This window comes from Carassius auratus, unplaced genomic scaffold, assembly GCF_003368295.1.
Source record: "Carassius auratus strain Wakin unplaced genomic scaffold, ASM336829v1 scaf_tig00036604, whole genome shotgun sequence".
In the NCBI taxonomy this organism is placed as follows: Eukaryota; Metazoa; Chordata; class Actinopteri; order Cypriniformes; family Cyprinidae; genus Carassius; species Carassius auratus.
The window spans coordinates 74,161-96,697 of NW_020526318.1; the positions used below are offsets into that span (position 1 = coordinate 74,161).

Below are 22,537 nucleotides of genomic sequence, written 5' to 3' on the forward strand. Positions count from 1 at the left end.
AAAACAATGTTTCCTGGAGGGTATTTATTATGTTTTGCGCCTCTGGGCCCGGGGAAACTAATTCCCAGAGCAATATGGTACCTGACCAGTTCAATATTGTGTGTCATTGGTTCCTTGTGTGTTCACATGCATGTGATCTCCTGCATATTAATTACCAACATTTCAATAGTCAGATTTTAGTTTGCTGCCATCTTGAAAGGACATGCAAAGTCACAGAGACAATATTACTTTGATGAAACTTCAAGAGTCCTACATTGTGACTCATTAGACACTCAGACACAAATTATCCGTCTTATTCCTCCCACCAACCACCTCTCCCACACTCACTCTTCTCTCAAGTGTACACTCTTTAGTGTTTTAACATCGCCACAGCATGAGGACGCTGAAGTCAACGATGTGACTGTGAGCGCACGCAGTGCATGTTGGGAGCTCAGGCCAGATTCCTGAGGAGGCACAGAGAACTAGAGGCTGTCATCAAGAGAGATGTTACGTAAAGCCTCTCGCAGCACCATGTTTAACCCAGTTCTGCTGTGTGAAGCTGCTCTAGTGCACACTGCACTGGCCAAAATGCATAAAAAGCTTTTAGTTTTTCTTTCTCAGACCCTTGTGTTCTCATCTCATCTTCAGGACAATAGAGCAATAAATATCCATAGATAATGATACACTAATGTAACCTTTAAAGATCACTTGTCCTATTTCCCAGCTTTCTTCTCACATCAAAGACTTTTTGACATGCACGACTGGGACAGACTCCCATTAGATTGCACATAATGCAGCATCAGAGAAAGACACTAATAATGTGGAAACTGCTGTTACATGCCTCCATGCAGTATTCAAATCAGTTTGGCTGATTGACAAGTACTAATAAAATAAATAATTAGTTTTAATGCAGTATTAATAATTTAATTTCATTATGTATGTCAGTGTGAGCTAAATCATATGTTTGGCCATTACAGTCATCATTCTAGATTAACCTCTAATTTACATATTTAAAAATCCATTCATATTTAATTAAATAAGCATCATTTAGTTTAGCACTGCAACTCGGGCAGGATTCATAAATGTGAAACATTGCTCATTTCAGAGTGTAAACCGTATTAAATGAGTTTTTAAAAATTCAAAGGGTTAATTTTTCAATATATTGTGTAATTATGCTTTAACTGGATAACATGCACTGCAAAAAAAAAACATTCATACAACTTGTAAATAAAACAAAGAAAATTGTGCTGCATTCACATTGTACAAGAAAATATTATTTCAGTCTTTCAGACTTCAACTTGTCTTTTACTTCAAAAGGTTTAATTTGCTACTTGCTGTTTCTATGCAATTATTTGAAATTTACCACAAAATCCTACACAATGTCTTTCCCACTTCATAACTACATGATCCTGCTTTGTTTTTTCACTTACTTTAGATAGCCTGTGATGTCACCGTTTGGCTGCCGGTGTGTGTGTGTGTGGGAAGCAGCCGGTCTGATTCCTGTGCTCATGGGCATCATTTCCATGGTCACTGCTGTATCGGTGTACCAACCCCCTTCCCATCAGCCAGTGCTGACAGAAAGGATGAGTTATAATGGTTGGCTGTGTTGGGGGAGGGACACTGCATGTGTACTGTATGTATGTGCATGTGTGTTTAGGACCCTGTGGTCTGTGTGGAGATCAGGTGAGGGAGGGCCAGTGTGTGTGTGTGAGAGAGAGAGGTGTGCCAGTTTAGTCTGTGCTCGTGCCAGGTTCTGTAGACCTGTCTGTCATGCATTCAAATACAAAACGTTCGCCAAAAACATCTATTGCACAAGAGTATTTGGTGAACGAACAATGAAACAGAAAAAATATAAAATAGGTATTTTACATATAAATAGGTTTTTACATTTTCTGCAGAAGATTTGAGTGGTTGTTTTCCATGAAAAAGTTTGTGTCTATTGTGTTAGGGTGTTTGCAGGTCATTGTTATGTGGTTGGTTAGAGGTTTGGATTTTTTAAAAGCTAATTTTTTTATGTTGTTATGCAGTTGCTAGAACATTCTGATTGGTTACAAGGTGGGAGTTACATGCCAACTCTTAATAATTAGGATCAATCCCCTAAAACTATGAGCACTACTCTTGTGTAAAAGAAGTACACTTTAGCACATTTAGAATACTGTTAAAATATATATATAATAAAAATATAAATAATATACTGTTAAAATATATACAGTTCTTAAAAGGGTTAGTTCACCCCAAAATTTAAATTCTCTCATCAATTACCTCATGTTGATCCAATCCAGTAAGACCTATGGAACACAAACTAAGATATTTTTGATGAAATCTGACAGCTTTCTGACCCTCCATAGACAGCAATGCAACTGAAATGTCCGATGCATACATGTGCATTCCTCTGCTCATAAACAAGCCCTGCAGCTGATGATGCACAGTAGATAAGAATTGTTGAAAAGTCATTATTTTTGTTTTCTTTGTGCACAAAAAGTATTATCATAGCTTCAAAAAATTACAGTTGATCCACTGATGTCACATGGACTATTTTAACTAAGTCCTTCCTACATTCCTGGCAACGTTTGTGTCAGTCTATGCAGGGTCAGAAAGCTCTTGGATTTCATCAAAAATATCTTAAGTTAACAGGTTTGGAACAGCGAGGGCAATTAATGACAGAATGTTTATTTTTGGTTGAACTATCTCTTTAAGTATGCAAATGTGAAACGTTGCTAATGATACATTTAAATATCTATTCATTTCTGTTGAAACTTGTATTTCAAGTATTTAAATATTTTTTGCAATTAAGCATTTGTAATGAGGAATTATTGCATTTAAAATATGTTAACCTTAAATGTAATATTGAATAACACATTAGACTTAATCAAACATTTTACATGTGCTTTAGTATCTAATTCAACACATTAAAATATGTGTACAGTACTTGAATGAATGATGCATTTATATAGCGCTTTATTGTGTATTGCTGTACACCCAAAGTGCTGTACAATCATGTGGGGGTCTCTTCTCAACCACCAAAAGTGTGCAGCATCCACCTGGATGATGCGCCGTAGCCATAGACTTTATTACAAAGTGCACTTTTAAAATTGTACTTAAGTGTGTACTTAAGTGTACTCTTTTTAAGTACACTAAAGTGGTATTTTAAGTAATATTATATTATCAGCACGTAGAGTTCTTTGAAAAAAATATATACTTAACGATATGAAGTACACCACAATCCACGTTCAGTACAATTAAGTGCATTTCTTTTTCCCAAATATAGTAATAGTGAAAGTAGCTAATAGCTTTAAATCTATGCACTGTTTATATAGTTCTAACTTTTTAATCTAAATGGAGAGGCACGGATGAGTGTCTGCAGTTTCATAATCAGTGTGCGTCTCTGAAGAAGCATCTGCTCTCGTCGTTAGATCAGCGTTCTCTGTCCTGAGCTGATCTGAAGTGACACAGGTGCAGTTTTCTTTTAGGTAGGCTGGAGTCCAGACACGGCCAACTGTACTCATGTGAATCACAGTCCTCAGCACACTATTAGACCGAGCTGTGATCACTGTGAGCTGATAATGACTAGTTCATCAGATCTCATTTACAGTAAATAAAACAAATGTGTGTGTATGTATATAGTATGTATACATAGTAACAGCATAGCAAAGCAAAAATTAAAAGTAATTGTAAGTGTAGTGTGTTATTCAATATCACATTTAAAGATAATATATTTAAAATGTCCTAAATTTAAGCTTTGGGCCATATTTTAACGATCTAAACGCAAAGTTTAAAGCACACGGCGCAGGTGCACTCGGGGCGTGTCCAAATCCACTTTTTAACGACGTAAAAACAGTCTGTGCGCCGAGGTGCATTTTTGGAATGGGTTGTCCCTACTCCCTTAATAAGTAATGGGCATAACATTCAGTAAACCAATCAGAGTGTCATCTCCCATTCCCTTTAAGAGTGAGATGCGCTCGCTCAAGATAGATCTCTATTTACATGGTGGAATGTATTGGCGGAAAAGCTGAACGCTTCTCAAGCGAAGAAACTGATCTGCTCGTGCGCAAAGGTAAAGCACGCAAGAAAATCATCTACGGGACAAGCAGGAATCCACCACTGCTTCCCGAGGTGAAGAAGGCGTGGGATGAAGTAGAATTTCATTCATCATAATAAGTAGTAATAGGCTGAATTGCAAATAGGTAGGATAATTCTAATACACTATCCATCATTACACTTTTATGTTTATGTAGCATACACAATAATATTCTTTTACACTGTAATCCTTTTGTTTTTAATATTTGCCATGTTTGTGTGATGTGCATCCCTGTGTGTAATAAGCAAAGTTGCGCACTGTGGACCCGCCCAGAGGCGTATTTTCTACCAACGCGCTCTTCAAATAACAAACAAATATTGCGCCATTGACTTTAGACCAGGTTTGAGTTGGTCTATGGCACAGTCTATTTTCAGCTCCTTAAAATAGCAACGTGCCAGCAATGCACCTGAACACACCTCTTTTTTTCAGACCAGCCCACGCCCATGGGTGCACAAATGGGCGCAAATGCATTTGCTAATTAAATGACGTGGTGCTGGACGGGAAAATAAGAATGGCGCCGGACTGAAACTAGCAAACACACTTGGGCTGCGTCTTGCATCACTTTGCGCCGGGTGTATGATAGGTCCCTTTATCATTAGAAATGTGTAATTACAAATATGTTTAAATGCAGGACATACAAGTTTTTTTTCCATTACTTCAATTATATTACATATAAAGCTGTAATATTTAAGTAAAAAAGAACTGTAAACCTCAACTAATTACATTTAAACTATAATTATAATTTAATTATAAATAGCATGCAAATAAGCATCTGAAAACATATCCAGCTTACACTTAGAAATAAATATTTCCATAATAAACATTAACAATATTCTAAATGCACTTTTTAATTTTTTATTTTTTACAAGGGTTGCAGTGTTTGGGAATCCTATCTGGAAGCTGTCATTTATTTTTGCAGTTCCATTTTGTGCCACTAGTGGAACAGAAATGGTCAGTTTTCATCATTGAATACTTATGATTTTCTCTGTACATTATGGGTTTTCTCAGGAGGGCCAGAGGTTAATGCAGGAGAAGCCCGAGATGAGCACGCTGGTGAAGAAGAAGCTGGAGGAGATCCGTGAGTGCTGGCAGGATCTGGAGAGCACCACACAAGCCAAAGCCCGGCAGCTGTTCGAGGCCAACCGAGCTGACCTGCTGGTACAAAACTACTCCAGTCTGGACCAGCGACTAGAGCAGCTTGAGGGACATCTGGCACATGTGGACTACGGCCAGGACCTGACCACTGTCAACAAGCAGCTGAAGAAACTACAGGTTTTTACTCTTATTTCACAGACACAAGTATCAGCAGCTTTCAGTCTCACGAGTTTAGAAATGCTATGTGCGTCAAGATGATGTTTGCTCCAGATCCTGCTTTCATTTTTGATCTGTCAGATTGCTGGTTTCCAACATGCCTTTAATTTGCTCTTTATTTCTTTCCTGTGCTGAAGACTTTTATTTTATTTTCTACTGCTGCATTTTCTGGTAATATGAGCCTCATCACTGTCCACCGTATGAGTGTGATTCATGTCACTGGTGTGGCTCTCCTCTCTGACAGCATGCCATGGCTCTCAGCTGATCTGAGTTCAGTTTCAGCTCTGTCCCCATGTCACTCCATCCTCATCACCATCAGCGGTATTGTATCATCTTAATTTCGATTTCTTGATTTGCACATGCCCTCTCTCTTCCTTTCAGTTTGTTTTTATGTTCTTTAAATTCCCATCAGTTTTCACCAGAATATATTTCATATGTACATCATAGGTAGCGGTCAATGCGGAATGACCAGTCCTATGTGTGTGTGTGTGTATGGGAGTGTGTGGTTTTTATTGTGTTATGTTTCCTGTCCTTTTATACATCAGCATATTTCAAACACTTTGCCTTCAGTAGCATTTACTGTAGTTGAAAATGTAATCTCTAAAAAAAAATGTAAAAATGTTTTTAGGTATGCCAGACAAAATGAAACATTTCGATTAATAATTCTGATTCTAGATTCTTTTTAAGGTTCATTTGCATGTTGTGTAATAGTAGTACTAATATGCAGTTGTTAATAATAATGCAGTACATGAAGTCTCTTCTAGTTTGACGTTAACTGTGTTTAAGTCAATGAATTGCTGCGTCTCATTTCAGAATGAAAATAGCAATAGTGTGTTTGTAATAGTTGGTCACATGTTTGAATCCCATTACTGTAATTACAGTAGCCCTTGATATAAGAGTTTGGATTGGTCATTGGTTCACTTCACTGTCTTAATCTATGTAACATCTGACCCGATTGGGTTACGGTATCAGGATCTTTTTAAACACTAACCTTTCAAAAGTTTGGTTTTTGGTATTTAGGCTGCATTTATTTGATTAAAAAAAATACAGTAATATTGTGAAACATTATTACAATTTTAAATAGCAGTTTTCTATTTTAATATATTTTTAATTAGTATTTATTTATTTAAATGTAAAATTATGAGCAACATTAGTCTTCAGTGTCACATGATAAGAAATCATTAATAATCTGCAGATTTGCCACTGAAAGAAACATTTAAAATACATTGTTGAAATAGTTTACTATTTTTGAAACTGTGATACTTTATTCTAAAGATTATTTGATGAATGTAACGTTCAGTGGAACAGAATTTATTTGAAATAGAAATGTTTGCTAAATTATGTCTTCATAAATGTTTTTACAGTCACTTTTAATAAATGTAATGCATCCTTGCTGAAGTATTAAATTATTCCTAAAACATCTTGCTGACACCAGACTTTTGAATGTTAGTGTATATCCTGATATCTTTGCTATCAAATCTAGTGTCCTTCGCCATTTTTAAGGAATGACAAGCACAATTTTAACATAAATGAGCATTTGTTTTGGGAGTTTGAAAGTTTTATGATGATGTCATAACTCACTTCCTGTCTCCTTTGGTCTCTCTGGTGTTCTTCCTCTCCTCTTTCCCACTATCTATACTGTCGTCATTTTTAACCGTGCTCCACTGTTGTTGAACTGTGTATCTCTCCATCCTTCTCTCTTTGACGTCCACTTCGTTCTCTTGTCCTTCCTTCCTGTTCTACACTTCAATCGACCTCTTCATTGATACTCTTTTGCTCATTCATCATGTTCCCTCCACTTCACCTCTAACAGACGATGGAGTGTCAGATGGAGGAGTGGTATAAAGAGGTCGGAGAGCTGCAGGCTCAGGCGGCCTCCATCCCTCAGCAGGGGCAGGTGATGGGAAAGGTGTCTGAGAGACAAGCCGGGGTGGAAACACGAATTGTGCGACTGATTGAGCCGCTGAAAGAGAGACGTCGTATCCTGCTGGCCTCTAAAGAAGTGCACCAAGTGGGCCGTGACCTCGAAGATGAAATTGTGAGTTTAACAACCTCATTATAACTATTAGCTTTAATATATTTCGAAATGTGCAACATGTTGTGAATGTGTTTGCCTGCAGTTGTGGATACAAGAGCGTCTCCCCGTGGCCACTTCTCAAGAACATGGCACAAGTTTACAAGCTGTTCAGCAACTCATGAAGAAGAATCAAGTAAGACAGCATCAAAAACTCTACTGAGCAGAGCTCTCAAGACTCTGTTTCTCATGGTCATCTCCTCTCAGAGTCTGCAGAGAGAGCTTCAAGGTCATCGTGGACATGTGGAGGATGTTCTGGAGAGAGCAGGTGTGATCGCGTCTATCCGCAGTCCAGAAGCAGACAGCATTAGGGCCGGCATGGAGCAGCTCCATCAGCTGTGGGAGGCGCTGTGGAGCGAGACCGAGCAGCGGCAGCTCCGGCTGGATGTGATGTACCAGGCGCAGCAGTACGACTTTGATGCAGGAGAGGTGGAGGCCTGGCTGAGCGAGCAGGAACTGCACATGATGAATGAGGAGACGGGAAAGGTAGGAGAAGAGAACAGACCAGTCATGTGGGGGTGGGAAACACCAAACAGTCATACTAAATAATAAGCAATAAATAACTCTAATCAACAAAATGTTAGCTTTCTGGCTCGTATATATACACACACATACATTATAGATGGTATATACAGTACACACATCTCAAAAATGTTACAGTTTATGTAGGCGAGAGATCAGGGCAGGTGGCAGACAGACAGAGTTCAGAGAAGGCAATCTGAGTCGGGGCAGGCAGAGAACAATCAGGGAATCGAGAAACAGTCCAAGGTCAATACACTAGAAAACAAACAAAGGTGATAACGCTCAGAAAAGACAGCCGGGGCAAATCAAAGCTTCGCAGTGATTGAGCGTTTGGTGACTGCTTATATGTGTCTGCATGTTTTTGTGACATATCAGGAACTCTGTATAATGACATGGGTATGACACAGGTAGGAGAGGGTGACTTATGAGGACATAACTCATGTCCCCATTTTTCAAAACGCTTATAAATCATACAGAATGAGTTTTTTTGAGAAACTAAAAATGCACAGTTTCCTGTGAGGGTTAGGGTTGGTGTAGGGCAGTAGTGTAGCAAGAAATGAAACTCTGGGTGTGCCACATTTATTGTCAGATTACTGTGCACAATTATGGGATAGTATTTTTTTTCGCACTGCTTCCGTCCAACCATACTCTTAGTGGTAATTTGCAGGTCATGTCAAAATGTAGTTAATTGTTAAATGTAATAATTTTCTTCCAAATACAATAATTTTGAACTTCTGGTACGATACTTGGACATTTCCAATCTGGCAACACTGTCTGTTGATGTTGTTCCTCATCAGGTGTAACGTTAGGCCTTGTGTCCGGCTGTCCATCAAGCCAAGGTTTTTTGCTAAAAAATTAAGAAAGGAGCTCTGCGACATATTGCTAGCTAGCAATGTGCAATCAAAAATTATCAGTTTATATCATAAACTGCTGGGGTCACAGTCATCTGCTGTTTGCTGATTGGTTGGCAGTCCGAATGTCGGCAGATATATTTTAACAAAAATAATTTAAAATGTAAATTACATTTTAACATTTTTAGCATTATTGCACCATATATTGGATTCTTATTTCTGTGCCCCTGAGAGCACTGGGCCAGAGACGGACATGCTCAGCGCTTGTCATATATCACAATTAATATGCAGTGTTTTCAACCACATAATGTTTATTTTAGGTTTCATACATTTAAATATAAATAATCACTAGTAAAACAATACATTGGTAGTTTGTAAAATACACACTGATGTCTATGGAAGCAACAAAAACTATCTAATCAAATGTAATTTGCCGATGTGTTTTATTCATATATCAGACACACATAGCAGAACAATAAAGTTTAACTCTATTCTTCTCCCAGTTCAACAGCCACTTACTTTCATGTATTTAGGGAGAAACTGGAGAATTCAAGTGCTGTACGTTAAATCCGGCTGACAGGACTCTGAACTGCAGCGCTCATCTCGTTATAGATCAAGATAATTTATAAAGGTTTTTAAACGAAGAATCGGAATATCAGATAGTTGACATGGTAAGCAAGTTTTTAAATAAAAAATGAAAAACTAAATAAAATGAATAACGATACATCTGTTAGTGGCTGCGGTGTGTCACGTGACAATCATGACGCGTCGCCATGGAAACAAGGGGTCAGTAAAAATATTTGTAACTTACGCGTGAAAGGGTTGAATTAAATATATATATTTTTTCTAAGTAAACAACAATAGCCCAAGTTTAGTAAACCTTTTCATTGAGACTATAAAAAATTATTCTGCATCTATTTTTAGGCTACACCACTGGTGTAGGGCCATAGAATATACAGCTTGTACAGTATAAAAACCATCACGCCTATGGGATGTCCCCACTTTTCACAAAAACAAACGTGTGTGTGTGTGTGTGTTTGTGTGTGTAAATGAGGTGCAGGTGTGGAGAGTGACTAGGTGTGATTGTAGTCAGGTGTGGTGTGAGTGATCAGTTCCAGGTATGAGGGAAGATGGGAAATGGATTCAGAATCAGAGTTTGTTAATATTCAGGGGAAGGTTCACTCTGGTGGTGAGGAGGAGGCAGTACTGGAACCTCCTCTGTAACAGTAGCAAAGCCAACAATACATTGTATGGGTCAAAATTATTGATTTTTCTTTTATGCCAAAAATCATTAGGATATTGTTCCATGAAGAAATTTTGTGAGTTACCCTACTGTAAATATATTAAAACTTAATTTTTGATTAGTAATATGCATTGCTAAGAACTTCATTTGGACAACTTTAAAGTTGATTTTCTCAATATTTAGATTTTTTTGCACCATCAGATTCCAGATTTTCAAATAGCTGTATCTCAGCCTAATATTGTGCTATCCTAACAAACCTTACATCAATGGAAATCTTATTTATTCAACTTGTATGTGATGTATTAAACTGGTTTTGTGGTCCAGGGTCAAAAAAATCTTTATTGTTTGAGACCTGTGTAAACCTGTCGTTTTCTGGGATGCTGCAATGTTATAGATAATGAGATTGGAGCTGTGTGTATCTGAGCTGTGTCCCTCTATCACTTAAGGATGAAGCCAGTACTCTGCAGCTGCTGAAGAAACAGCTGGCGCTAGAGCAGACCATAGAGGACTATGCCGAGACCATCGGGATGCTTTCTCAGCAGTGCAGACAGCTGCTGGAGCTCGGACATCCAGACTGGTAAATGTGCAGCAGTACTCACTGATTCAATCAAATATACAAACACACAACAAACTTTTGCTCATCTAGTTTCACTTTTGTGCAATCGCAGATGCCATTCTTTGTACTCCAGTGATAACACTTTTCAAGAGTTGTAGATTTCACTGATTTCTTTTCCTCTGAATGACTTCTAAGTATGTGTGTGTGTGCTTGTGCCTTAGTGAGCAGATCAGTAAGCATCAGTCTCAGATCGACAGGCTGTACGTGTCTCTGAAGGACCTGGCGCAGGAGAGGAAGTCTCGTCTGGAGCAGCAGTACTGGCTCTATCAGCTCAACAGGGAGGTGGATGAACTTGAGCAGTGGATCGCAGAGAGGGAGGTCATCGCCAGCTCCACTGAACTCGGACAAGACTTTGAGCATGTATCGGTCAGTTGATTCAGCTATTCCATATTTATCTGCCCCTAAACATGATCAGCTGTAGCTCTTGTAATTCTAACACTGATAAACCCGATCCTCAGATTCTGCAGGAGAAATATACAGAGTTTGCATCGGAGACTGGGAGCCTGGGGCAGGAGAGGGTCACTGCTGTCAACCAGATGGTTGATGAGCTCATAGATTACGGGCATGCGGATGCAGCCACCATCGCTGAATGGAAGGATGGGGTGAACGAGGCCTGGGCGGATCTGCTGGAGCTGATGGAGACGCGAGGACAGATGCTCGCCGCTTCACACCAGTTACACAAGTTCTTCTCTGACTGCCAAGAGGTATGAAGGAGGAAACGCACTCTAAACTGAGTGTTTTGCCAAGGCCATCATAATTATTACTAGTATACATCACTATCACTGTCAATATTGCTCAAGTGGTTTTCTTCAAATGCTTGTTTATTAAACTATCTGTTTAAATGACATGCATCCATCCAAGCAACCATATAGCACTGCATTAAGCCAGAATTTTTCAAAAAAAGTTGCCACCCTGTTGAAAAATCCAGCATATGCTGTTTTTTTTTCCAACAGAGCAGCCAATACCAGCATTTTTTATTATCTTCACAAAATGTTCATGGCCACCAGAATATTTTGTTTTATGAATATCTGAATGTGCAAGTACATGTCAGAAGGAAGAACAGAGCCTCTGCTTTTAAATGAAATGTTTTATTCTAGCTTCATGCATTTTCTCTTTATCGATACTTGAATGTGGGAAAGTTTCCTAAAACTCTTCTGGAGTAGATCTCAACTTTTCCAACAATGTTACATGGGCAGTGTACTTGATATTATTGGTTGAATAACAATCCTAGCTTTCTTTAACGCCCTGGCAAGCTTTTTGCGTATATATTTTGTTTTATTACTGTGATATTTGTGGGATAATGCTGAGGCATGTTTGTCCTTCTGCTGCAGGTGTTGAGGAGACTGAGACTAAGCTCTGTTTGTGTGTTTACTGTGTGTACATGATAAATAGGAGCAGTGCTCGTGCTGTATGAAAGCTTAGACCGCAGTGGTCTCGTCTGTCTGCAGGTGCGGAATAGCATGAGTCTGTTTGTGTGTTTCAGGTTTTAGCACAGATCGAGGATAAGCAGCGGAGGTTACCTGAGGTTCGCGCAGGTCAAGGAGGCACTTCAAACACCAGCACTCTGCAGAGACTTATGCAGACTTTTGAACATGATATTCAGCTACTTGTTACACAGGTGAACTGATGCAACACATCCTTATGCAAGGAGTGCAAAATAAATATATAAAGTCTGTAGATAGATCTCTAAAATACTTGATGATAAAATACAGTTCATGACAGTGGCAGCATAAAGAGGGTTGTTTTCCTCAGGTAAGACAGTTGCAGGAAAGTGCAGCCCAGCTCCGAACAGTTTATGCCGGGGAGAAAGCAGAAGCCATCGCCATGCAAGAACATGAAGTGATGCAGACATGGAAAGAGCTGCTCATTTCCTGTGAAGACTGCCGAATGCAAATCACCACAGCTACAGACAAGTTATGCTTCTTTGGGATGGTGCGTGATCAGTTGATGTGGATGGACAGCATCATCTGTCAGATAGGAACTGGGGAGAAACCAAGGTAGGACACATGTTGGGACACTTGCTGTCTGCTTAAAGGAGCTCATTAAGGTGCTTTATCATTGTAATGCATGAAGGTTTGCTTCAGGTCATCTGAAGAGCAGCCACTGTGGCCGCTGGAGTGTACTATAGGTAATCATACCGCGAGCACAAATCAGTGATAAGGTGGTAAGTGCATGAACCACAATAGTATTTATACATCATATTACGATTAAGCGTACTAGTACCCATTAGGAGCACTGTATTGGAACACAATATATCTGTTAGAAAACTTAATGAGCTGCTGTGTTGTCCAGTACCCATATAGGCAACTACCTTCTTGAAACACTAATTTATGTGAAATGAACAGAGGACTTAACGTAGAAATTATTAACAAAAACATAGAAATATTCCAATAGTCATTGGATTCCAGTGGAGTTATTGTACATGCAAGTACGCAAGGTATTTGAATAAAGGGTACATGCAAGTTATTTGGACAAAATATGTTATCATAGTATAATATTGCTGGCATTGGGAGCACATCTAAGATGGCTTTCAATGCTTGGGTCTAGGTTGGCAGCTTACTAGGTTTTTAGAACAATGCTATAGCACATCTATATGTTTTGGTATATTTTGAAAGTCTTTACGAAGAACCAGTAATACTGTAAAAGCTCAGGAGCCATTATGGACACTCTTCTGTTGCTGTTTCTTTCTGTGGGCAGTCTTGGCCCATGTTTTCTTGCCTGAATAACTCTCTCTTCTCTCACTGTCAGCTCTTTCCTCAGAGCTTTAATGGGATATGGGGTCTCTGGTGCTTGCAGGGACGTGTCATCTGTGGAGGTCCTGATGAACTATCACCAGAGCCTCAAGAGTGAAGTGGAGGCCAGAAACAAGAGCGTCTTACAGTGTATCGAGATGGGCAAGACTTTATTGGCGGCCCGTAACCCTGCATCAGAAGAGGTGACCCAAAACAGCAAGCACAAACTGTTTACAAATTATTGGAAATTTGAAATCAATGCAAGGCCCAAAACATAATCAATGCCTTTTTTATTTCATGCATTGCTGCAATACAAAATGTTACAGACTGCAATTACATATTGCATTCTCAACATTGCCAAAAGTGGTGCTATAGTGTGTATTAACATAAACATTTATTCTACAGCAAATATTATCTTTTAAAAAGTTTAAGTCTAGCTACTCGAATAATAAAAATTCCCTGAATACAGTGGTTTGTTACTGCAACAGCAATACAAGAAAACACAATAAGTATGTACGATGTAACTTCCTGCATTTCTGTCTCTGCTGTCTCTTCTGGCCAAAGAGATGATGACTAAAAGACATCCCAAGCTGTCTTCTGTCTGTACCTGACTACGATGCATTGACTGTTTCAGATCAAAGAAAAGCTGGAGAAGGTTTTGGCCAAGCAAAGAGAGCTCACTGAGAAATGGGACAAACACTGGGAAGAGTTGCAGCACAGTGGGTGAAATTAGGCTAATGGAGAGCAAACATTATGCAAAAATTATGTAATCTGTGTCATGTGCTTCCTATGATCTCATTCTCTCTCTGTGCCTTGGCAGTGTTGGAGGTGCATCAGTTTGCTCAGGAAGCAGTGGTAGCAGAGGCCTGGCTCACTGCTCAGGAGCCCATCCTAAGTAGTAATGAACTGGGAGGCAGCGTGGATGAGGTTGAACAGCTGATTCGCAGACATGAAGCCTTCCGCAGAGCTGCGGCAACATGGGAAGAACGCTTCAGCTCTTTGCGTCGTCTTACCACAGTAAGAGAGACCAGCCAACCAAACCCAAGGGTCAGGGGTATCCAGTCCTGCTCCTGGAGGGCCAGTGTCTTGCAGAGTTCCAACCTGGCCAAACACATTTGCCGGGAGGTTTTGAGTTTTTTTATTAGGATTGGTGCTGAACTCTGCAGGATAGTGGCAATGGAGGAGCATGATTCAAACCCCCTTGAGCAACATTAAAAACAGCAAAACAGATCCACACTGATGTCTGCTTGTGCAATTTTTACAAGTTGGAAACTTTTCTTTAACTTAACCATAGTTTGAACTTGTCAATAGACTACCTACTGAAATTCTGTGAAAAACTGTGTATAGCATAATGTCTTTTTTATAAATGTTACAGAATTGAATTGTGGGTGTACAAATAATAACCCATTCTGTTGTTTAACGATTTAGGTAGAGAAGATAAAAGCAGAGCAGAGTAAGCTTCCTCCAACTCCCCTGCTGGGACGGAAGGTTTTCTTGGAACCTCAGGACTCTTCTCCTGCTCACAGTAGCCCTTCCTCCATCATAAGACAAACCATATACGAGCAGGGCGAGACCCGGGTGGAGCGCATCACCCCTCAGCCCTCTCCCTCTTCTTTGGCCTGCAGACTGGGTTCTAGTGTGGTCAACAACACTCCCATTATAAATGGAGCTGCTACTTGTCACCTTCAGGAAGCCAGGAATGCTGGGATTGTTGGAGTGGCTGCAGGACTGGGCACTGCTATGGAGCACAAGGTCACCCAATTGCGAATGGAATTTAAGGCCCAAGTCCCACAGCAGAAGATCGAACATATCCATGAGGTGGTCCATCCCCTACTGGAGAGAGACAGGGAGCGTGAGCGTTATCATGAGAACGTGATGGCAGAGGTGGTGCTCCAGGAGCCTGGCGGAGCAAGGGAACGCCTAAACAGCATGGTGGGAGGGAGCGGGAGCAGTCGCTCAGAGCTTCTGGTGGAGCAGCATCCCCCACCGAGGGAGTCGCGGATGGAGAGACAACTATCAACTGAGCAGCTGATTCAGGCACGCAGGGACGAGCTGCCTCAGGAGGTGTGGAGAGAACGAGCTGGGAGGGCAGAGAGGAAACTGGAGAGACAGACATCTAGTGAACAGGAAGGTCATGAGGTGCGGCGTAGGGACAGACACCGACCAGAGAGACAGAACAGCAGTGAGCAGGAGGCTAGGGAGCAGTCGGACAGACGCTGTGGTGGTGGGTGAGTGACTGTATTTGTGATCACAAACAAACCACAAAGACTAGGGCTGCACGATTAATCGCATGTGATTGTCATGCGTGTCTCGTCAGTAAAGCCGGTTCTGTGATTAACAGTAAATGTCCATCACCTGCTTTCAAATGGAGTGGCACTTAATATACAGAGTCGTAGTTCACTGACAAGCTACGAAATATCACGTTCATAAGCGAATGCGTTTTATCTGCGATTATGATGCGGTATTGTGTAGCTTGTCAGCGAACTATGGCTTTGTGTTGTAAGTGCCGCTCCATTTAAAATCAGGTGATGGATATTTAGTACTAATCACAGAACCAGCTTTACTGACGAGACATGCATGACAATTGCATGCGATTAATCGTGCAGCCCTACAAAAGACACTACAAAAGTTACAGCATTGCTGATATATACTGATATGTAGAGATTCTTTCACATGCACATTCGGACAGATTTCTAAGAAAACTTCTTGACTGCAGTTCACATTCACTTTTCATGATGCAGTCGATTCTTGATGGATAAATTATTTTCGTACATTGCCTGCTGGACTGTTTAACCTGTCACATGAAGGACGTAAAAGGACTGTAAATGCTTTCCCATATTAGGGGCTTTCACACTGGTGGAACCTTTTCATAGTTCCTAGAACTTTTGGCGGAAGATCTTGCTTTTTGCCTTTTTTCACACCGCAGGAACTAGGAACGGTTTTAGTTCTAGGAACTCCACATTTGGGAGAACTAATTTGGCTCCTACTTTAGAGTAGGGTCTAAAACAATTCTAGAGGAACCTGGCATTTTTGAAAAGCCATGTAAAAAATATTAACTCCACGAACATGGAAAACAGCGATAACGGCATTTAGGTACCTGTTGTAGACAGTGTTGTGTTGTTTTCTCAGCCTTGATGAAATGTAATACTGCATGGAAGATTAAGTCAGAATTCCATGCACTTTCAGTAACATAAATAGTGCGTTTACATGAAACCCATGATACACAATAACCAGCTCTGATCACAGCATCCTCTATTCACCAGTTTTTGATGTTGTAAATACTGCGAGTAAAAATGTAGCTGTTGACTGCTTTAGGGGCCGTTCACATATCGCGCCTAAAAACGCGTGGAAAATGCTAGGCGCGCCGCTTTTTCCTTCTTTCCAAAGCGCTCAGGCAGAAGCGCTCCTAAGGCGTCTGCTTTTGCTAAGCAACCATGACGTGCTCTCTCCATGAAGACGTGGAAATTTCAGCAAAGGATAAATGGATTTGCAGCACTAAAAATCACTCACAGTAGCTCTGCTACTAAATTTATTTCAAAATGGCAATCCATATACAGCTATGGACAGCTGTTCCTTCATCTTGGCTGAGTTTTCAACGTTGTTACGGAAAAGGATGAAGCTGATTGGTTAGTTCTTGTCACATGACCCGCGGTGCGCTTGCAGCTCTCTGAAAAGTTGAGATGTTTTTAACTCGATGCGGTGCGGACGCGCCTGGAAAAAATGGGCGCGTCGCACCGCGTGCGCGTCGCGACCGCGTCGCTTCCATTATGAGCGTGCATGCCACGCGCCTACATTGGAAATAACGAACTTGCACGCGCAAAAGACGCGATATGTGAACGGCCCCTTAGAGTTCCTGCTGCTGGAGCAACCAGGAAAATGGACAGAGAGGGAAATTGGTTCTTCTTGGTAGCCATGCTGGCTAGTTCCTAGAACTGAGTTACACTAGCGGTACAAAAGCCCCTATTGATTTCAAAGTAGCCCAGCAACTTTTTTCTGTGCGGTTCAAGCAAAATAGCATTTCCAGGTCTCAGATTTCGCCTTTATGTTGGCAGGGACAAAAGGTCGACGCTAGCTGAGATTGTGGAGCAGCTTCAGGAAAGAGAAGCAGCACAGGTGTGTGTACAATCTAATATTTGTGTATCTTGTTTTAAACTACATTTTATCACATGTACATTACTGTTTATTTCTAACTCAGGCACGAGGTGAGATTCCACGTGTACCCAATGGTTTTCCTGAGAAGTCTTCTAGACTGGACCGACCACGTGCTCGCGACAGACCCAAACCGAGAAGAAGACCGCGACCCAAGGATCCAACAACTGGTGAAACACGGCGCTCAAGGTCTGCACCAGCCCAGGGCAGCCAACCAGTTCCCCAGCCAGCTACCCACATGGCCCAGCATGAAGGGTTCCTCTTCCGCAAAATAGACATTGAAGTCCAAAAGAAGAGTTCAAACAGGTGGGGCTTTGTGGTCTAAAATTATGGGCACATGGCATGGAATTAGCATGGAAATGACTAAACCAAATATGCCAATCAATATGATTGGTTATTCAAAGCCATGCTAATGTTGTTATTAGCAATGTGTACTGATGCTTAGAGCACTAACATTTGTCATTACAAGGCAGCTCTTATTTTCTTTCACCACGTTTCAAGACAAACTGTGATATGCTTGAATGCTTTACAAGCCAAAAATGTTTCCTGAAGTTAAACTGAGGAGCAGCTGTTTGGCTGGCATTTCTGATTACAAATTTCCTATCCAGCTATGGCAGAAAATAGCTAGCTGTTAGCACTGCTTGCCACTTGCATGGTAATACTAAAATCAACCTGGTGATACTGTGTCAGAAGACCAACAGATGCTGGGTCTCTGAAGCCATGGCTAGCAAGGTATGAAGCCTTCACCCTTCACAGCTTTATACAGCCATTTTGTATAAGGCGGTAAACACCCCCTTCGGAGCTCAAGTCACAAAACAATTAGTTCATTGCACTGAGCAGTTTAGAGAATTCAAAAGAATGGTTGTCTGTTCTTTTGTAGCATGATTTGCACATTATCTGCCTGTCCACTAAAACCATTTTCATACTAGCATTTGCGTTTACATTGCAGCATATCTCATTGTGGGGAAGTCGTGGCCTAGTATGATTTCTAACCCTAGGGTTGTGGGTTCGAATCTTGGGCCGGCAATACCACGACTTAGGTGCCCTTGAGCAAGGCATCGAACCCCGAACTGCTCCCCAGACGCCGCAGCATAAATGGCTGCCCACTGCTCTGGGTGTGTGTTCACAGTGTGTGTGTGTGCACTTTGGATGGGTTAAATGCAGAGCACGAATTCTGAGTATGGGTCACCATACTTGGCTGAATGTCACGTCACATTTTCACTTTTTTAACCAAAATCTCTCTTCTTTCTAATGCTCTCTTTGCGGCTGACTGTTCTTCTCCCTCTCTTCAAAGGTAAGCCATGGTCTGTCCATCTCTTTCTAAAAGTCTAATGATTTTTGCAGCAGTTTGGTCTTGCTCAGTCTTAAAGGCTGGTCATCCCAGACTCAGTAGGTGAGTAGCTAGTCACTGCATAGTGTCACCTGGGTTGTGATGGTCCAATCTTTTACTTTCTCTCCCACACTACAGCAGATCTTGGGTGAACTTGTACTGTGTGCTGAATAAAGGTGAGCTGGGATTCTATAAGGATGCGAAGAACACCTCCACACCTTACAACAACGAGCCACTTATCAACCTGAGCGGTTGTGCCTGTGATATCAACAGTGGTTACAAAAAGAAGAAGAATGTCTTCACTCTCAAGTAATTTCATTAGCTTTTCCAAAAAGATTGGTTACTTGTGTTGCATTCTCTTTGCATAACATTAATTTTGCTTTATAATTTTAGAACTAAGGATGGAAGTGAGTTTCTGTTCCATGCTAAAGATGAGGTGAGTTGCTTTTTTTTTATCCTAGTTGGTTTTTACATTTTTCTTCAATTCTGCACAAATTTTGGGCCGACTTTAAAGGTGCAATAGGTGATTGTACAGTATTCAGAAACATGTTTTGTTATACTGGTTGAAAGTGTCTTCACATCCTGGTAGCATTCATGAAGTTAAGTGGTCTAAATGTATTTATATATTCTTTGGAAGGCGTAGGACCAAGAAATGGTCATCCAATCAAAACACTCGTTCCGAGCATTTTGATTGACTTTCCTACCTGCCTGTCAACATATGTGCATACCTCTGCACACCCTGTTTGTGCAGAGAGGATACGTCCTCAGCGCGTTCACATACGCTATGCAGACAGAGCAAGAATGTCAGGCAAACATCAACAACCTGATCTTCCTTCCTGGTATTGGAGTATTTTTACTAACTGTGCTATTAAGTTTTCTCACCGGTGAATGACACATAATGTGTTATAGCAATGTTATCTCTGATCGTCTGGTCTGTTCGTGTTCATGCATTCAGGAGGCATGGCTTTGGACGGTGATTTGCAGGGAGGGTGGGACATACGCTTTCAGTGCTATTAGGCTAAAGTTAGTATTTTCCAAGATCTCCTATTGCACCTTTAATTCAGTCCGTAATACATTTTTAACCAGGCCTATATTAAATCTTCAGGCATTTTCAGAAAATCTGACTAACCTAGCATACTTTAGAAGCTGGCTTATTGTTGTTGTAAAGCAGCGGTTCTCAATTCCAGTCCTCGCGCCACACTGCTCTGCACATTTTGTATGTTTCTCTTATTGCTTCAGACATTTGTTCGACATTCTATTCGAACATAAGTGCCCTGCGAAGTGGACATCACAGGATATTCCGCCATGATTCCAGTTCGAAGCGAACGTATATGTTCCATTCAAAGTGCATTGAAGTGTCCAAGACGTGAATTTAAATAGTTTTGATTTACAGAGGTATATGATGTCACACTTCACCGTGTGTGCAGACAGACGTTGTGAAACACAAATCCGTGAATGAATGTTCCGAAGTGAAGTAAACTTCAACAGATTTCCCCTGCTCAGGGAGTAGGGAGCAGTAAACACTGTGTAGAGACCATGTCAATCGGAACACAGGTCATGCACGGAGCTCACTTCTAAGGAGCTGATTATCTGAATCAGGTGTGTTAAAAAGAGAGACACGATATTTGCAGAGCAGTGGGGCGAGAGGACTGGAATTGAGAACCGCTGTTGTAAAGGGTTAGTCCATTCAAAAATGAAAATGAATCCTTGTTTTACTCAACCTTAAAGCATCCTAGGTGTACAGGTATATGATTTTCTTCTTTCAGATGAATCAAACTGGAGTTACATTAAAACACTTTCCTTAGAATGGTGTTAGAATGCTAGTAGGTGGGTGTTTTTGTTCAACAGTCCAAACGTAGTCAAATAAAGCACATCCATCCATATTAAAACATGCCTTACCCAGCTTCAGGAGCTGAATAAAGGCCTCCTGTAGAGTATCGATGCGTTTTTGCAAGAAAAATATTCATATTTAAAATGTTATATTTTTTTTCTCACTTTTGTTGACTGTCACACGTGCAAGCCGTTCCAGGGGATGACGTAGGAAGTATGTGTTGCAGACGCGGTGGTGATTCGTGACAAACATGGAAGCACAGCGGAGAGACAGCAAAACAAAAACCATTAACAAATTAGAAGCACAAAATGAGTACTTGTAGAGAAGAATGTGAAGGATTTCGATATAAGCCCAGAGGTGCCTGGTTTTCTTTTGCTTCCTTTGCTCTTGTAAACAAAATCACGAGACTAGCATATCTTACATGCATGACGCATACGTCCTACATCAACCCCAGAACGGCTTCCACGTATGACAGTCAGTGAAAGTGAAATATACATTTTTATAACATTTTAAATATCGATATTTGTTTTACAAAAACTCATCGATTTGGAGGCCTTTATTAACCCCCCAGATAATTTTTTTTTTTATATATAACTCCAATTGGATTTGTCTGAAAGAAGAAACTCATAAACACCTAGGATGCTTTGAGGGTGAGTAAAACATGGTCTAATTTTTATTTTGGGGTGAACTAACTCTTTAAGTTGGTTTACCAGCTCAAGCTAGCCTGACTAAGCCAGTCCATCAGCTAGCAGTACACACTTCTTGACAGAAAAAAGACATTGGCAGAAAGTATTAATCTAATAATTTGAAATATTTAATAAGTAAGTAAAACACAAGGATTGGGGAATGTAGATTCTATTCTGTAGAAATCTCCACAGTTTTCTATGGGGGACTCTCTTGCTGATTCTGTGCCGTCCTGGCTATAGCTCATTACAGTGATTCAGGTCAACTTTTGACATCTTCAATCTCTCTTTGGTCTGCAGGACGAACTGAAAAGCTGGGTCACGAGTATAAACGCTAGTATAAGTGAACATGAAGAGATTCCCAAACGGGGGCAGACCAATCCAACTACCTCATCTACTGACGAGGGAACACGCAGGGATGGCAGCAGGGCAGGCGGTTCGGAAAGAGGTGAAAAGTCAGACCGAGCCGACGGGGGATCTGTGCGCTCAGACAAGGGTGAAAAGCCTGAGAAAAAGACGGGCAAGAAGAAATGAGGCACACGATTGTAGTGAGACAGGAGCCAGGACTTCGAAAATCCAGGAAAGTGCTCTGACAGGATCAGGAAACGAAGGCGTCACTGTGAACTCCCTTTTTGTCTTGCTATTCAATTGAGTCTGGAATCAGGCAACATGGAGGAGCACAGAGCTCATGTGCCAGTGAGCGCCCTCTAGTGGCTGCCGAGGACCATGACAATTCAGGAGCTCCATATGGGCCAAAGAGCTGATAGCATAGGCAAATAGAGGACAAGCGAGAAAGATGTTATGGTAGTGAAGTAGCTCATGAAGATTATTTTCTAATCCGTCTATGAAAAAGATTACCCATATGTATGTGTACCAATCTCTCTCTTTGTATATTCTACTTCTCAGCATCAGTTCTATACAATCTTGCGCTGAAGAGAATGGAAATATGCCAAAATCTTTCTCAAGGTTGGTCTTTTTTCTGAAGAGCATGTTTTGTCTGTTTATTTTGTAAGTTGTTTTGCTCTTTTATACTGTTAACATGTTGATTTGTATTCATTGGCTCTTCCACACGATTTTGATTCTCGTCTTGCCACTTTGTAGACCACATGTTTGAACGCCGTATGATATATCAGAGCAT

The 22,537-nt window shown here is 40.7% G+C and overlaps 1 protein-coding gene across 1 annotated transcript in view; it reads left to right on the forward strand.

The window, feature by feature from the left end:
- Positions 1-22,062, forward strand: part of LOC113082607 (spectrin beta chain, non-erythrocytic 4-like) — a 73,248-nt gene extending 51,186 nt beyond the window's left edge. Inside the window, exons 20-37 of the mRNA XM_026254187.1 lie at positions 5,066-5,329; positions 7,182-7,406; positions 7,489-7,578; positions 7,650-7,928; positions 10,505-10,635; positions 10,836-11,040; positions 11,133-11,378; positions 12,158-12,292; positions 12,427-12,671; positions 13,471-13,609; positions 14,041-14,125; positions 14,227-14,423; positions 14,835-15,634; positions 17,459-17,519; positions 17,602-17,861; positions 19,024-19,194; positions 19,279-19,321; positions 21,700-22,062. Coding sequence (XP_026109972.1) covers positions 5,066-5,329; positions 7,182-7,406; positions 7,489-7,578; positions 7,650-7,928; positions 10,505-10,635; positions 10,836-11,040; positions 11,133-11,378; positions 12,158-12,292; positions 12,427-12,671; positions 13,471-13,609; positions 14,041-14,125; positions 14,227-14,423; positions 14,835-15,634; positions 17,459-17,519; positions 17,602-17,861; positions 19,024-19,194; positions 19,279-19,321; positions 21,700-21,933 — 3,810 coding nt within the window. The 3' untranslated portion in view covers positions 21,934-22,062. The remainder of the gene's footprint in view (positions 1-5,065; positions 5,330-7,181; positions 7,407-7,488; positions 7,579-7,649; positions 7,929-10,504; positions 10,636-10,835; positions 11,041-11,132; positions 11,379-12,157; positions 12,293-12,426; positions 12,672-13,470; positions 13,610-14,040; positions 14,126-14,226; positions 14,424-14,834; positions 15,635-17,458; positions 17,520-17,601; positions 17,862-19,023; positions 19,195-19,278; positions 19,322-21,699) is intronic.
- The last annotated feature ends 475 nt before the right edge of the window (positions 22,063-22,537 follow it).